A 17,522-nucleotide genomic window follows, 5' to 3' on the forward strand; every position below is an offset into this window, starting at 1 on the left:
TTGGTCATAAAATGACCAGATAGAGTTCTATTATAATACTTATCCAACCTAAACAAGACTTACCCTCGCGTGGTTTTCTAGGTAAATGAGTTCAACCAAGCATTAAACCAATAAAGACGGAAATGCAGAAGATTGAAAGAATTTCATTTCTGACCCAAGGGTCTTCAGTCACGCCACAGTTTAAGCGTATTTATATTTTAACCCTTGAACAGCCAGCAATAAACTGAACGATCTGATGTGGAGGGACATTGTAAAGGGAAGTGACACCGTATGGTAAAGGCACAAGTATCTTAATTTCTCTCTGCCTTCAGTATTTTGTAATTTTCTCTTTGTCGGATGATTCTGACACAATCATAAAGCTGGGAATTTGTTGGACAAAAAATAATGTTTAACAATTACATTGCTATGTGGGTGCTGTGTATTACTATGGCTTCATCTTGTTCCACTTTGTGTAAACAGGAAGAAATGACATGCATTTTCATGCTTCTTTCTAGCACAATTGAATAAGTACACAGTCTTAAATAAGATTAATATATATTAATTTCACCAAACGAGTATTTTGCCCAAATGTATAGAATAAAAATACGGAAAGCTTATAAATATAACGGAAGAACATTTGAGCTTCAAACGTAATGATAGATTAATCAGACAAAGATTACCCAGCACACTGACAGATTTCAACATTGGGATGGGGGCGGCTACTGTTAAGCAGTTTATTCTCTCACTAAAACAAACTAGTAAAAATAAAACAATATTTTAATCTAAAACCAGTTAAGCAAAAAAAGGAAACAAAAACGTCATAGTGTTTCAGACATCAAGCCCCCCCCCCTTAAAAAAAGCCACTGTTGAATTGTTGTAAATACACCACAAACTAAATGCTATACAAAATAAACAGAAGCTTCCGGCATCAATTTTCAAACAGTTTGTGGAACGAAATGTAGTAAGGAGCGACCCGGCTCCATAGTAACCGAAACTCTAAAAAATGGAATTTTGATACCAATAGTTACATAAAAATTTGTATTTTAATGCTGATTTTAAATATATAACTTTCATCAAGATTAGTCTTACCTATCAAAAGTTACGAGCCTGAGAAAATTTGTCTCATTTTAGAAAATAGGGGAAAACACCCCCTAACACTCATACAATCTTACAAAAATCACACCATCAGATTCAGTGTATCAGAGAACCTTATTTTAGAAGTTTCAAGCTCCTATCTACAAAACTGTCAGTGACCCAGAAAATTGGAGGGCACCCAGGCCCCTCCCACGCTCATATTTTCCCCAAAATCACCGGATCAAAATTCTGATATAGCCATTTTATTCACCAAAGTCGAAAAACTTAATAACGATGTCTTTGGGGACGACTTACTCCCCCGCAGTCCCCGCGGGAGGGGTTGCAAGTTACAAACTTTGACCTGTGTTTACATATAGTAATGGTTACTGGGAAGCGTACGGACGTTTTCAGGGAGTTTTTTTTTTGGTTTGGAGGGGGGGGAGTTGAGGTGGAATCAGGGCTTTTACTCTTCAACGTCCCGCTCTTTACGCTAAAGTTTTTTACTGTTTTAAGAGGTAGAGTTAAGAGAAAGAGTCAAACTTTAGCGTAAAGAGCAAGGCGTTGAAGAGGAAAAGCCCCTTTCATATACGGAGTAATTTCTGTTCGTTTTAATTTTTAATGTCGCTCCTTACTTTCATTTAAAAAAAATTGTTTTTTTATTTAATTACAAACAAGAGCAATTTTACGCAACAACATTTTAAATGGTAATTACAAGCATGTTCTTGCACAAAGTATTTAATTAACTTCAAATCTATTTAAAGATTTTAAACTCTTATATCTCAAGCTTTTACTTCAAAGGCTTATCTAGAAAGGTGACAAAATGGAGCTTTCTTCCAAAATTTTATCCAACAGAATTTTCTTTATTTTGACAATTTCTCCACGTTTCGTCGGGATTTGGACAGATATTTCGGTCATTTAAAAAGAAAACTCATAAGCTGGATCTGCGACGGAAAGTTCTGCATATCAATTCTAAACAACAAAGCGTTGGACCTAAATTTTCCATGCCAATGCTGAGTCATATTAGGAATAAAACGGTCTGTTTTGTATATCTCCTTTCAACGAAGGAGAAGAGTACAGGGAGGAGTATATACTAGAAATTGAAAGAGAAATAAATTCTTTTATTGCTGCTTTCTTTCACGAATTATCCAAATCTAGAAATATAAGCATTTAAATTTTAAAGAAAAACCAAAGCCATTACACGAAGGAGAGCTTTACTAGGCAACACTGGATTATGTACCAACAAAATCAAGAAAACAAAGTTGAAGACAACCGCATTAAGTACTCGGCATATTTTTTATTCTATCTTTAATTTCAAAAGGCGCCTATTCCGTTACAGAGAGTGCCGAAGGGCAATTCCAAAAATTAAACTACAGAGCCTATACAGCACTGTGTAATACGAATGTACAGGTACGAAAAATAAACATTTTTCCTATGTTTTGTTTCATTTTGATATTTTAAATACTCCCATCAATAGTTTGGATCATAGAAACAATTGACCGTATTTCCGTTTTGTATAGGTGCTTGCAACTTTTGATCAGAGCATTATATAAAAAAGGGAACAAGACCCCATTCTTTTCCATTTAAATTCCAATTATGTATCATTAAATACACGTTGATATTTTGGAGAAGCCCATCGAGACCCCCCCCCCTAAAAGAGACTGCATCCTTCCTTAAAAGACAGTAAAATAGACAAATTATTTGATAGTGTAAAACTTTATCCTGAAGAATGTGTAGATTTGCCAAATAATATAGCTCATAAAGCTCACCCATGTGGGATTCTAATTTTTAAAATTGAAATACTTGCAGCTTTTTATAACAATATTTCCAGCACATATTAAATATTTTGAAACAGTCCACTTATTTTGCCTACACATTTTTATGATATGGAAGTTAAAAAAAAATGTTAATCAAAGTTTTGGTTGCTTTAGTGCCACCTGGACAGGGAAAGTGTGCCAAATAAATGTCAAGGTATGATTTTACCTTTAAGACAAGGCAATTACTTTTTTCTCTAGGGAAAATCCACACGAATGGGAAAATCAAGATAATCGTAACATTTTCTTCAAGTTTAAAGTTTCCAGAACATATTTGTTTAGCTTTAAATCGATTCTTTGAAAGCAATAAAGGGGAATGTGCGGATTGAATCCATTGATCAACAACTAGTGTTTGGCATTTTCTTCAGATTACCAATCGGAACTTAAAGGTTTAAAATTGGCAAGCCTTGGGATTTAGACCAGCACAGCTATACCTAGCCATTGCAAGCGATTTCAACCAACAAGATTGCCAATATCCTGAATTTACATCATTATTGTTTGAGGGAGTAATGTCATCTAGCAGATACCGAACAAGGCAAAACGCATTGACTACTCATAATCATGGCTGCAGAGTCTAGAACTCATAATACTGTAGTTAACCTGATTCCAAGTATACTGGAATCGAATACTTATGGATTCTGCAGTGCTCTTTCAACCTTTCAGCGTGAGATTCCTGCTCGGAAGAAGCGTTTCAGCGACAAATATAGCCCCCCCCCCTAGTCTTAAATTTTCGTTTTATAAAGTTAATTAGAATAATATTCAGGAGATTCGAATTGCAAAGGACGTTTTCAGAGCAAATAAATGCCAGACTCGATAATCTTAAGCTTGAATTAAACGTAGCTAAAGATTCATATCTGCAAAATTATAAAGTAGATATGCGCGCAGGGGCAAAGGGCTTTGCCTTCCCAAACCATTATGTTTTTTCGATCACTCCTAATTTTCTTAAATTTTTTATATAACTCAATTATTTTTTAACTTTTTACGCTTGTTACTCCCCCCTCCCCAAATGCCTATCAGTGTTTTCTGAGATAGAGCCTAATAATTCACTTAATTTATGGTCCAGGGAAGCCTTTTGATCAACCAAATTTATTCATTCAATCTCTATATGGTATGCAGGCACGTACGCAGGAATTTTTTTTCGGGGGGGGGGGGAGGGCCAAAACCTTCGAAACAGCAGATATAAAATAGCACTTTTTTCATTTAGTAACTAAATAAATGCAAAAAGTAGGTATATCGGAAAATACAGATTAGCATTAATCTGTAGTATTGTAGCGGATAAGGGGAAGAAGACTGAAGCCTCAAAAGTACGTTTTAGGCTCAGGTTATGTTCATAGCGATTTAGAACCAGTGATGGATCTATTATATCCCAATGAAAGAGAAATTCTAGGATTAATACTGCAATATGGGTGCTGTGGGGGGTAGTTCTTCTATTGCGAAAACATTGATTTTAATGAAAAATGATAGTTTCCAAAATTAATCCATTGAAAGCTGTACTTTATCCTGAAAAGGGGTGACAGACGCCCTAATATCCAGGATAATTCTGTTTTGATGTGAAAAGCAGATTCTCTTTAAAAAAAAATAAATAAATTAACAGTACAATCACTAATTACTTCAAAGAGGGTAAAAAGTTAGACAGAAAGTGGGTTAATAATTGGACAGTAATTTGACCGGATAATTGCATGCTGTAAAATCCCAAAAAAGGTTCACACATGTACCTAGATTCTTAATAAATGTCCTACTTTTCCAGAAATTCCAAGAAACAATGGGGAAATTAAACATTTCACAAAATTTCGGTGGGGGGGGCGGGCCCAAAGGCCCCCCCCCTGCGTACGTGCCAGATGGTATGCTTTCTTTTTAACAGAGTCTAAGTTGGCGGATAAGTAGAGATACTATTCGTACTTATTGAATTTGTAATTATTTATATAGGTTAAGCATTTAAAAATAAATAATTTCTACGTTTTATAAGCGTCTGTATAAGCAATGGAACTATTCATGATAGTTGGCAGCAAGTAAGGAGTAACAATTGATCATAAAAAGTGGATATCTAAACAAAACAGAAGTTTGAGAACAATATATCCAAGTCATTTTGAATAGATAGATAGATAGATAGATAGGTGTATTTCAAAAACCCATGGGCCATATACACACAAAAATATAAATAAATAAAAAACAAGCAAGGAAATTAACAACAGTACGAACACACACAAAAAACAGAATTCAACGCAAAAAGTGCCTAATCTAACTACACAAGAAATTAGTCATATAAAACTTTTTCTTCTTATTGAGGATTTATCTATATATACTCCCACTCGAAATTTTGTGGTTGGGTTACTATTTTGTAGAATACACGGAAGCATCAAATTAATCCCATGCAAATAAATTTCCCGTAAATCCAAGAGCACCGGGCATTTCCGGAGAAAATGATCCAGGTCTTCATCATCATCTTTACAAAGGGAACAAACATACCGCCTATCAAGACCAACTATCATTTTATTTTTGTCGAACGTTTTTTGCCTGTTCTGGATTGGAATACAATTCGCCCTAAGCTGAATCCAACGACGTAGAATCATAGCCGGTAAATTAAATTTAAAATAAACTTCCTCTCCAAAACTAGGTTTTGCCTGATTATAATGTTGTAGGGTTGTAGAATCTAAAACCAGCCCTTGCCAATGCTGAATTTCCTGACTCTCTAATATAAATCGTACCTGGCTTTCTAAATTTGTTGGTAAATCACTAGAGCAAAGACCATTATTCCATAAATAAGGCATATAATTGCAATGTATAAGTAAATAGAGGTATGCTTCCCAAATGTTTCTTTTTCTCCTGACGCTTCGTAAAAAAAGAGACGGTCGTACCTGAAATTCAAGTAGCCTTTTCAAGGGTCAAAAGTGACTGGAGGCCAACCCCCTTGGGTCTTTTTACCAGGAAGTCCCTGCACCCTTCTTTACAAGCAGATCAAAATTTGATATTTTTGCTTTCATCGAAATGATCAAAAGGTCCAAAAAACATACCTCAAGGGAGACATAATCCGCAGAGTCCCAAGCGCAAGGGCTCCTAATTATGCAATTGGCAAATTCTACACAGGACAATTTTAGTAGAGAAAGTTAGAATCTTACACTTTCTTTAAACTGGAATCATACAACGAATTTAAATGCGAATCGTTGGTAGTACAAATCGGGCCAGTCACCAAATCAGCCCCCCACTCCTAACTTTTTAGCAGAAAAAATGGGTCACTGCACCATCTGAATCATGCAAAAATTCTTATTTTCCGTACAAAACAAGTGTAGTCTAAGAAACAGAAAAATTTGGTGCAGAAACGACCTAAAACCTGGCTCAGAATAAAAACGGTTCAAGTTCATACCGAGGACTGATTTGGATATTATCAGAAAGTAAGTCTCTATTCACTAAATTGCAGTGCCACATTTTATTTTCATGACGATATCCCTAATTTTTAATCTCAATCAAACAGTTCATGGTAACGAACTGTAAATAAGGAGCGACATGGCTCAATAGAAACTGAAACTCTAAGAGATGAAATTATACTATAACGCTAATATTATTATGATGATTCCAAATATATAAGATTCATCAAGTGTGTTACCCAACAAAGGTTACGAGCCTGAGAAAATTAGCCAGATTTTTGAAAAAGGGGAGAAAAACCCTCTGAAATTTAAGAAATCTTAATGAAAATTAAGCCATCATGTTCAGCGTACCAGAGAACCCTACTGTAGAAGTTTCAAGCTCCTATATACAAAAACATAAAATTTTGCTATTTTTGCCCCAAGACAGATCACAGATGCGTGTTGTTTTTTTCCCAGGGGTGATCGTATTGAAATAATGATTCTAGACGATCGGGAGAAGGTGCATTTGATTGGAAATTAAAAGTTCTAGCCCCCCTTTAAATTGACCAAAAAGACTGGAGGGCAACTGGCCCCCTCACACGTCCATTTTTTCCCCAACGTAATCTGATCGAAATTTTGAGATAGCCATTTTGTTCAGTATAATTGAAAGATCAAATAACTATGTCTTTAGGTGTAAAATGAGCCCCCAAGGTCCGTGGGGAATGGCCTGTAAGCTGCAAAATTTGCCCATTGTTTGCGAATAGTATTTGTTCTTGGGAAGTATATACGTATTTTTAGGTGGGGTGGATTTCTATAGACAGAATCTTCCTTGGGGAAGAAAATTTTCGGGGGGTTGAATTTGCCAGAGGAAATTTTACATTGAGGGGATTTGACAAAAGTACTATACGAAATTCCTTTAATTGTCTTACATTCTCTTTGGGAAATTTTTCTTATGAAGGTGATCCGGGGGAATTACCCAGGGGCTATTTTTCGCGTGTATTAGATTTCCGAGAAATAATTTCCACGGAAGGGGACACTCCGGGAGTGGCCGATTAGAGATTAAAGTCTTATTCAGACGAAAGAATGTCAAGGAGAATATTTAACGATGAATTGTCTGCAAGCTTTTTTGAAGGGGAGAAGGGGGATTTTCAGCGAGGATAGAATCGTCTGGAGAGATTTTTACGGGGGGGGGGTCTGTGAGGGGAAGGGGTATATTTCATATAGGGTATTATTATACCGGCATTATTTGAAAGACGATCAGAAATAAAATTAAAAAAAATATTTTTTAACTATTTTTTAACTGAAAGTAAGGAGTAACATTAAAAAAACTCAAAATGAACAGAAACTATTCCATATATGAAAGGTTGCCCGCTCCTCAATACATTGCTCTTTACGCAAGTTTTACTGTTTGTCCCAGTTTTTTTAAGAGCGTCTGATTAGAATAGGAAGCTTTTTTAAAAGTTCTAACAGCTTTGGGGAAAAGAGCAAGGTATTGAGGAGGGAGCGATCCTTCATACACGTAATAAATCTGCCAAAGTTAACATGCAAATTTAATTTTAATTTTTCATGTATAGTGAGCAAACAATCCACTAGATGATAAACGTCCATAAGTTAAATAAAGAAAAAACAAGTTTTTTAACTGAAAGTAAGGAGCGATATTAAAACTTTAAACAAACAGAAATCACTCTGTATATGAAAGGGGCTTTCACCTCCTCAACGTCTCACTTTTTATGCTAAAGTTTGACTCTCTTTCCCAAACTACTTTTTAAAACAATACAAAATATTAGCGTAAAGAACGAGGCGTTGAGTAGGGGAAAGCCCATTTCATATACAGAATGATTTCTGTTCGTTTTATGTTTTAATATCGCTCCTTACTTTCAGTTAAAAAAAACTTGTTTTTTGCTCATTTAATCATACAAGCAGCAAAACAACAACAAAAATGAAGGAATAAACAAAAGAAAATGTTTTATAGATTTTATAGAACTCTCATTTTGTTGGATGTTGTGTCACAAAATCTTTGATAATTTCTTCAAAGCTGGACAAAACAGAACCATTTAACAAGCTAGCCTGGCGATGAAGTATTCACCAGCATGTGACTTAACACTACAATGTGTTGGTAGCAGTTGGTAGCAACATAGCAAAATTCTAGCAAAATTACTAAAAATACTAGTTGACTGCCATCCCAGTGAAAAAATAAAAATAAAATGAGAAATATGAAATACAATACTATACCATTGGCAGAGAGACAGTCCGCACAGCGATCATTTCCAGGTAATCCTTTAATGAATTTGATGATTGCTTGCTGGAGTTCTACCAAATTTTGGTTAACCTGTTTCATAAGAACACATTAAAGAGAAAACAATTATACGAGAAACTTGTAAGCATTGAGCCGATATCATCAAAGCCGATGTAAGCATTGAGCCGATATCATTAGGTTACCAGCTAATGCAAACAAATGCGTGCATATATATATATATATATATATATATATATATATATATATATATATATATATATATATATATATATATATATATATATATATATATATATATATATATATAGTACCGGGAGCCAGTTCGAGAAAGCAAGTCCAATTTCTAACAACGATATATACTAAGCTTCAAACCTTTGGGTTTCTTTTTTAAGTTTTTTGAATTGTTGTAATCCCTTGTTAAAATATATATAAATACTTTTGTAATTACCAATTTTTTGCTTTTTCTGCAATTTAATGTCTTTTCATACTGAAGTCTGTCTGAAGGTATTTGATTATTGAATCTAGTCTGATTTCTAACAACGATATGTACTAAGCTTCAAACTTTTGTTTCTTTTTCAAGGTTTTTGAATTTTTTTTTTCCCCTTGTCAAAATAGAGAGTCATTTGGGCTTTCCTACTTACATTATATAACTAGTTGTGTTCAAAAAGTTTTTCTTTTTTAAGGCTTTTGAATTGCTGCGATCCCTTCTTAAAATATAAACAAATATTTTTGCAATTACCAGTTTTTTGCTCTTTTCCCAATTTAATATCTTTTCATGCTAACCTTTTCAAAGACCCCAAATGTCTTTTCAAAAATATTTGATTAATAAAGTTAGTCCGGTTTCAAACAACGACATGTCGTTGAAAAACAACGAAATGACGATTCAAACAATCGTCATTTGTAATAATTGCGAATTTTCATTTTTGAGCCTTCCTACTGACATAACATAGCTGATTCAAACCTGTAAGCTTAATCACGTAGAGTTGGTTTTATCAAACAAAAAACAAACTAATTTTGAAATTTTCAGGTATTTTTCTAGTTCGAATTAAAACATTAAAATTATCGGTCAGGCACCTCAAATATTTTTGCAGTTTACACAATAACTTTAGCGATTTTGAACTGAACTTAGAAAATTTTTCAACTTTTTTTCCTGTCTTAGACATTCCTTATACTTTTAAAAAAAGAAATTCGTTAATGACACTTTTCTGACAACGATTTCTACTAAGCTTCAAACTTTCGTCTCTTAATGTTTTTGAATTGTTGTAATCCCTTGTTAAAATATACAAATATTTTTGCAATTATCAGTTTTTTTGCTCTTTAAGCAATATAATGTCTTTTCATACTGTGTCTATTCGAAGATAATTAATGGTTTTATTGCAAGCTCGTTATGCACGACAGCCGAAATGTATATACTACTACTAACAACTCACAACAACACAAGCAGCCTGAGGCCAACACTTCTGCACTAGCTCCTCCTCCACCCCGATTTATTCAAAGCATCGACAGGGACAATATATATACATATATCTATATATATATATATATATATATATATATATATATATATATATATATATATATATATATATATATATATATATATATATATATATAAATGTTTTTAGTATGCGGTCAAAGTTTTTAATCGGAGGTCTTTTCCCAGGATAAACAATTTACAAGTTCTTTAGGAGTAGACAGCTAACATGCAATCATAAAATCCAACGACCGCAAACTAAACCACAATATCTCTCAGGTTGCCATAGATCCCCATTGGAAGAGCTAATTTGTTTTGATTGACGACACAGAGAATGGTTTTTCAAATCTCAGTATATAACACCTGTTTCCCGTACATTTTGGACACATGACTAATTCGTCTTTTTTTCTTTTTTTTTTCTTTACGCATCAGTTCACACTGCAATATTAAACACTTCAGTTTTAAGAATACAAATTGAGAGCTAACAACCAAAAAAATAATGACAAAGAACAAACAACACTGAGTCATTTTCTCCCTCGTTCACTAAAAAATCCATTACTTTCTGGTTTATAGGGGGTAGGAGGGGAGGGTGCTAGTCAGGTCAGGTGACCAAGGTATATTTTTAACTATCGATGTTTACACCTATATCAGCCTTGAACAAGAGCTAAGAGCCAAGAGATCATATGGCATGAGCTCTAACAAAATTTTATGAATCAATAGATTGATTCAAAAAGGAAAATAAGAGGCTTAATGCCGGTCAGGATTTAAAATAAGAGCTCTGAGTCACGATGTCCTTCTAAATATCAAAATTCATCAAGATCCGATCACCCACTCGTAAGTTATAAATACCTAATTTTTTTCTAATTTTTCCTCTCCCTTTAGCCCCCCAGATGGTCGAATCTGGGAAAACGACTTTATCAAGTCAAATTGTGCAGCTCCCTGACACGCCTACCCATTTTCATCGTCCTAACACGTCCAGAAACATCAAACTCGCCAAATCACTGAACCCCTCCCCCTAACTCCCCCAAAGAGAGCGAATCCAGTACGATTCTGTCATTCACGTATCAAGGACATTTGTTTATTCTATCCACCAAGCTTCATCCCGATTCCTCCACGCCAAGTGTTTTTCCAAGATTTCCCCCTCCAACTCCCCCCAGTGTCAAAAGATCTGGTCGGGATTTGAAATAAAGCTCTGAGACATGAATTCCTTCTAAAAATCAAATTTCATTAAGACCCGATCATCTATTCGTAAGATAAAAATACCCCAATTTTCACGTTTTCCAAGAATTCCGGTTTCCCCCTCCAACTCCCCCCAATGTCACAGGATCTGGTCGGAATTTAAAATTAGAACTTTAAAGCACAAGATCCTTCTAAATATCAAATTTCATTAAGATTTGGTCACCCTTTCGTAAGTTACAAATACCTCAATTTTCAAAATTACCCCCCCCCCCAATTCCACCAAAGAGAGCAGATCCGGTCCGGTTATATCAGTCACGTATCTAAGACAGGTTTCTATTCTTCCCATCTAGTTTCATCCTGATCTCAGCGCTTTAAGTATTTTCTAAGATTTCCAGTCCCCCCAACTGCCCCCTCCCCCAATTACGCTTGATCCGGTTGAGATTTAAAATAAGAGATCTCAGTTACGAGGTCCTTCTAAATATGAAGTTTCATGAAGATCCGATCACTCCTTCGTAAGTTAAAAATACGTCATTTTTTCTTATTTTTCTGAATTAATCCCCCCTCCCAATAGAGTGGATCCGTTCCAATTATGTATATCACGTATGTCAGACTTCTGCTTATTTTTCCCACCAAGTTTCATCCCGATCCTTCCAATCTAAGCGTTTTTCCATGATTTTAGGTTCCCTCATTCCAAACTTCCCCCAATGTCACCAGATCCGGTCAGGATTTAAAATAAGAGCTTTGAGACACGATATCCTTCTAAATATCAAATTTCATTGAGATCCGATCACCCGTTCGTAAGTTAAAAATACCTCATTTTTTCTAATTTTTCAGAATTAACCCCTCCCCCAACTACCCCAAAGAGAGCGGATCCGTTCTGGTTATGTCAATCATGTATCTAGGACTCGTGATTATTTTTCCCACCAAGTTTCATTCCGATCCCTCCACTCTAAGTGTTTTCCAAGATTTTAGGTTTCCCCCCTCCAACTCCCCCCAATGTCATCAGATCCGGTCGGGATTTAAAATAAAATCTCTGAGACACAATATCATTCCAAACATCAAATTTTATTAAGATCCCCATCACCCGCTCATAAGTTAAAAATACTTCATTTTTTTCTATTTTTTCCGAATTAACCGGCCCCCCAATCCCCCCCCCAAATGGTCAAATCGGGAAAACGACTATTTCTAATTTAATCTGGTCCGGTCCCTGATACTCTTGCGAAATTTCATCGTCCTAGCTTACCTGGAAGTGCCTAAAGTAGCAAAACCGGGACCAAAAGATAGACAGACCGACAGACCTACAGAATTTGCGATTGCTATATGTCACTTGGTTAATACCAAGTGCCATAAAAATACACATTTCCAGCCATTTATTATGGGAAAGTAAAATAAGCTGAAGAGGGCTTTCCAAAAGAAGCATACATTAAGGTTTGTTAGTAATTTCAAGAGACTAGAGATGTAAGAAATTTTTCTTCGCTCGTAATCTCGTTTGAATGGTCATATTCTTAGGGCAAAAAATATTACTGAGTAGTTACAGAAATAACCAAGAGATCGTTTTATTCATAAATTAAGAAACGGTACTTATGATTACCGTAATTCCATTAGATTGATTATTTCAGTTCAAAGCCTTGGATCTTATGAATGTTCATATATCTTTACACATGACGTAACTATTTTTCCTCGATAATCAAACAGTGAGGAAGAGTAACGGATAGACAAACCTTAGGGCCTATTCGTCCGTTGTCGTCAAAAGCTTTCTGAAGGGCACCATCCTTACTATTCATTAAAACAAAAATTTGCGATTGCTATATGTCACTTGGTTAATACCAAGTGCCATAAAAATACACATTTCCAGCCATTTATTATGGGAAAGGAAAATAAGCTGAAGAGGGCTTTCCAAAAGAAGCATACATTAAGGTTTGTTAGTAATTTTAAGAGACTAGAGATGTAAGAAATTTTTCTTCGCTCGTAATCTCGTTTGAATGGTCATATTCTTAGGGCAAAAAATAATCCTCGATAATCAAACAGTGAAGAAGAGTAACGGATAGACAAACCTTAGGGCCTATTCGTCCGTTGTCGTCAAAAGCTTTCTGAAGGGCACCATCCTTACTATTCATTAAAACAGAATTTGCGATTGCTATATGTCACTTGGTTAATACCAAGTGCCATAAAAATACACATTTCCAGCCATTTATTATGGGAAAGGAAAATAAGCTGAAGAGGGCTTTCCAAAAGAAGCATGCATTAAGGTTTGTTAGTAATTTCAAGAGACTAGAGATGTAAGAAATTTTTCTTCGCTCGTAATCTCGTTTGAATGGTCATATTCTTAGGGCAAAAAATATTACTGAGTAGTCAAACAGTTCGTGGTAACGAACTGTAGTAAGGAGCGACCCGGCTCAATAGTAACCAAAACTCTAAAAAATGGAATTTTGATACCAATAGCTACATCAAAAGAATCGCATTTTAATGCTGGTTTTAAATATATAAGTTTCATCAAGTTTAGTCTTACCCATCAAAAGTTACGAGCCTGAGAAAACTTGCGTTATTTTAGAAAATAGGGGGAAACGCCCCCTAAAAGTCATAGAATCTTAACGAAAATCACACCATCAGATTCAGCGTATCAGAGAACCCTACTGTAGAAGTTTCGAGCTCCTATCTACAAAAATGTGGAATTTTGCATTTTTTGCCAGAAGGCAGATCACGGATGCGTGTTTATTTGTTTTTTTGTTTTTTTGTTTTTTTTTTCCCCAGGGGTGATCGTATCGACCCAGTTGTCCTAGAATGTTGCAAGAGGGCTCATTCTAACGGAAATGAAAAGTTCTAGTGCCCTTTTTAAGTGACCAAAAAAATTGGAGGGCACCTAGGCCCCCTCCCACGCTAATTATTTTCCCAAAGTCAACGGATCAAAATTCTGAGATAGCCATTTTATTCAGCGTAGTCGAAAAACCTTATAACTATGTCTTTGGGGACGACATACTCCCCCACAGTCCCCGTGGGAGGGGCAACAAGTTACAAACTTTGACCTGTGCTTACATATAGTAATGGTTATTGAGAAGTATACAGGCGTTTTCAGGAGGATTTTTTTGGTTTGGGGGAGGGGTTGAGAAGAGGGGGATATGCTGGGGGAACTTTCCTTCGAGAATTTGTAATGGGAGAAGAAAATTTCCATGAAGGGAGAGCAGGATTTACTAGCATTATTTAAAAAAAAAACAATTAAAAAATAAAAGTGAAAAAGCTTTTTCAGCTGGAAGTAAGGAACAGCAATAAAACTTAAAACAAACAGAAATTATTACCCATATGAGGGGCTCACCTCCTTCTAATATCTCGCTCTTTACGCTAAAGTATTTTCGGTAATTTCAACTACTTATTCTACGGCTTTTGTGATTCAGGGGGTCATTCTTAATGAATTGGGATAAAATTTAAGCTTTAGTGTAAAGAGCGAGGTACTGACGATGGGGCGAATCCCCTCATATATGTAATAAAAACATGAGAATACAAAAGTTCTTTACGTAAGCTAATTTATAAGTTACGTAAATCTTTTACCAATAAAAAGATTCGTAAAAAATTAAAAGTTCTAGTTGCCTTTTTAATTAACCAAAAAATCGGGGGGCAACTAGGCTTCGTCCCCCGCTCTTGTTTTCTCAAAATCATTCGATCAAATTATGAGAAAGCCATTGAGCCAAAAAAAAATATGCAAATTTCGTTTTGATTATTCCTCTGCGGAGAGCCAAAATCAAAACATGCATTGATTCAAAAACGTTCAGAAATTAAATAAAAAAAACAAGTTTTTTCAACTGAAAGTAAGGAGTGACATCAAAACTTAAAACGCACAGAAATTACTTCGTATATGAAAGAGGCTGCTTCCTCATCAACGCCCCGCTCTTTACGCTAAAGTTTTTTACTGTTTTAGAAAGAAGAATTGAGAGAAAGAGTCAAACTTTAGCGTAAAGAGCGGGGCGTTGATGAGGAAGCAGCCTCTTTCATATACGAAGTAATTTCTGTGCGTTTTAAGTTTTGATGTCACTCCTTACTTTCAGTTGAAAAAACTTGTTTTTTTTATTTAATTACAGAAATAACCAAGAGATCGTTTTATTCATAAATTAAGAAACGGTACTTATGATTACCGTAATTCCATTAGATTGATTATTTCAGTTCAAAGCCTTGGATCTTATGAATGTTCATATATCTTTACACATGACGTAACTATTTTTCCTCGATAATCAAACAGTGAAGAAGAGTAACGGATAGACAAACCTTAGGGCCTATTCGTCCGTTGTCGTCAAAAGCTTTCTGAAGGGCACCATCCTTACTATTCATTAAAACAGAAATCCATCTTTCGTGATCCTTGTCATCCTCTGTCTGAAAATGATAGGTGCGGTTGTCTAAAAATGAAAAAAAGCAAAAAGCTATAATATATCAGGAACTCATGCTTCAGCTCATACAAGTTACTTAAAAAGTAAGCATTTACATATAACTTCTCGCAACTTATCAGCGTTCATACTCTAATGGCATAGGAAGAATGTTGTTCCCCAAAAATTTATTGGTCTGCAAAAATTATCAGTAAATACAATACGGCGAAAAAAACTGGACTTATTTAACCTTTTTTTTTTATTCCCAAATTCACGGTACCAGGCACTACTTACCGGATACATCACTATTTTTTTTTACCTTGTTCCACCACGAGACTGAAATTAACTGTTTGATTTTCTTTTGAAGCTGTCAGCAGAGAAACTATTAGGGGAAACGACCCCAGGAAGATCGGTCGACATCAAAATGTACCGTCAAACGAAGTTGTTCTTTAAGTACTCAGTTCTTGGCATGTCAAACTTAAGACAATTTAACCAAGCTGTGTGCCTTAATGTCTTACTTGTTGGTTGGACACTGGGAGGAGGAGGAATGACACTGGGAGTTGGTTCGATACTGGGAGGGGGGCAGCATGAAAAATCTGTACAGGAGGAGGTGAATTCATGTACTGGTAAAAAACAGTAATCAATGCTTCATCGAACCTTTTTCACTAAGAGACTAGAGGGTTATGGATAACCACTAAACCTACCCTACCGGCCCTATTCTTAATCTTCTTAAGTGTGGGAATAGCATTTACAGATCACCAGCATATCGCGGGCATCCATATTTAACATTAGGTCTGATGCAAGACTTGCTAAGTGGGATGATCAGGCTAGGCGGAATAAGGCTTTTACAGCTTTAAGTGGCCTGATCCCACATTTTAGATGGCTATATATGAAATATATTGCCTTCCTCTATTTATATAGTAACAGGTCGTATGCGAAAATTTATTTGGACCGGTTCTGTTGGAAAGAAAATACCAATGTAAGTAATCATCCATATAGGAATTTGCTCCAGAGAGAGGGAAGGAGACGAGTCTATGCAGCCCTTATCCACAAAATTTTAGGAATATTCATTTAACTTCTTATAATTTCCATGTATTCGCTGTTTTACCCTTGTTTTCATATTCACATCCTCCCCGTAGAAACGTTAGGTCTTCCTTCCGAACTCACGTCTATTTTCACCAAAATATTTCAACAATTTAAATAATAACAAGTCTTCAGACAATGTGTCCCCCCCCCGCCAAAAAAAGGAATTCAGTATCCCACGGAAGTCAACATCATTTCCACTTAGGAGGGGCTAGACTTAATTACATCTACTCTTGTATGTTACTTTGGAAAAGACTGGGTGCGATTTAACTAGATAACACTGATATTGCTAAGTGACATTGTCAGCTGTGTCCCTACACATACCGTATGAATTACTAGTTCAAAACAATTTTCTGTGGATAGTTTCTTATAAGACAGTAAAGCATGATTAGTGGACTAAAAATACGGTTTGACCCTGGGAATATTGCAACAGATTTTTTTTCGACACCAAAATGTTCAGAAAAATCAGCTTAATTACACAAAAAAATCCACCCGAATCCCCTTTGCACAACTGTCCGAAATTTTCCCTTGAAGGGAGAAAATGTGAAGGGGGTGGGGTAATCAATTTTTTGTGTTTATAAATGTTTTTGAGTTTAAATAATCGTTTCCTATCAAGCATGACAGATCCGAATACAATGTCAAAAATCCAGTTTTCCATACCCTAGTATCAATTTTCACCTTCATGGAACGGGGGGGAGTAGGGATTGGTTGGTAAAACTACGCAGATCATTATTTGACTGGTTCCTACGGCTAAAGGATTATTTTATATCAAATAAAGTAGTGTATTACCAAATACACTACCAATGAGGTTAAAGCAGTTTTTTACTATTTACCTGATTTCCACTTCTGAGGGGCCTGTATTATGAGGGGTTTTTAAGAATAACTTCTTGAAAACCACTCCTTTAATCGAGATCAAAACTTCACATCATTCATTTATACAAAGGTACGTTTCGAACTCAGGTAAATCATTCAAAA

The 17,522-nt window shown here is 35.5% G+C and overlaps 1 protein-coding gene across 1 annotated transcript in view; it reads right to left on the reverse strand.

Annotated features, from left to right (window-relative positions):
* LOC136032103 (arfGAP with SH3 domain, ANK repeat and PH domain-containing protein-like) overlaps nt 1-17,522 on the reverse strand; it is a gene marked incomplete in the record, with an annotated part of 90,480 nt that overhangs the window by 28,770 nt on the left and 44,188 nt on the right. Inside the window, 2 exon segments of the mRNA XM_065712252.1 lie at nt 8,438-8,534; nt 15,370-15,497. Coding sequence (XP_065568324.1) covers nt 8,438-8,534; nt 15,370-15,497 — 225 coding nt within the window.

This window comes from Artemia franciscana, chromosome 10, assembly GCF_032884065.1.
Source record: "Artemia franciscana chromosome 10, ASM3288406v1, whole genome shotgun sequence".
In the NCBI taxonomy this organism is placed as follows: Eukaryota; Metazoa; Arthropoda; class Branchiopoda; order Anostraca; family Artemiidae; genus Artemia; species Artemia franciscana.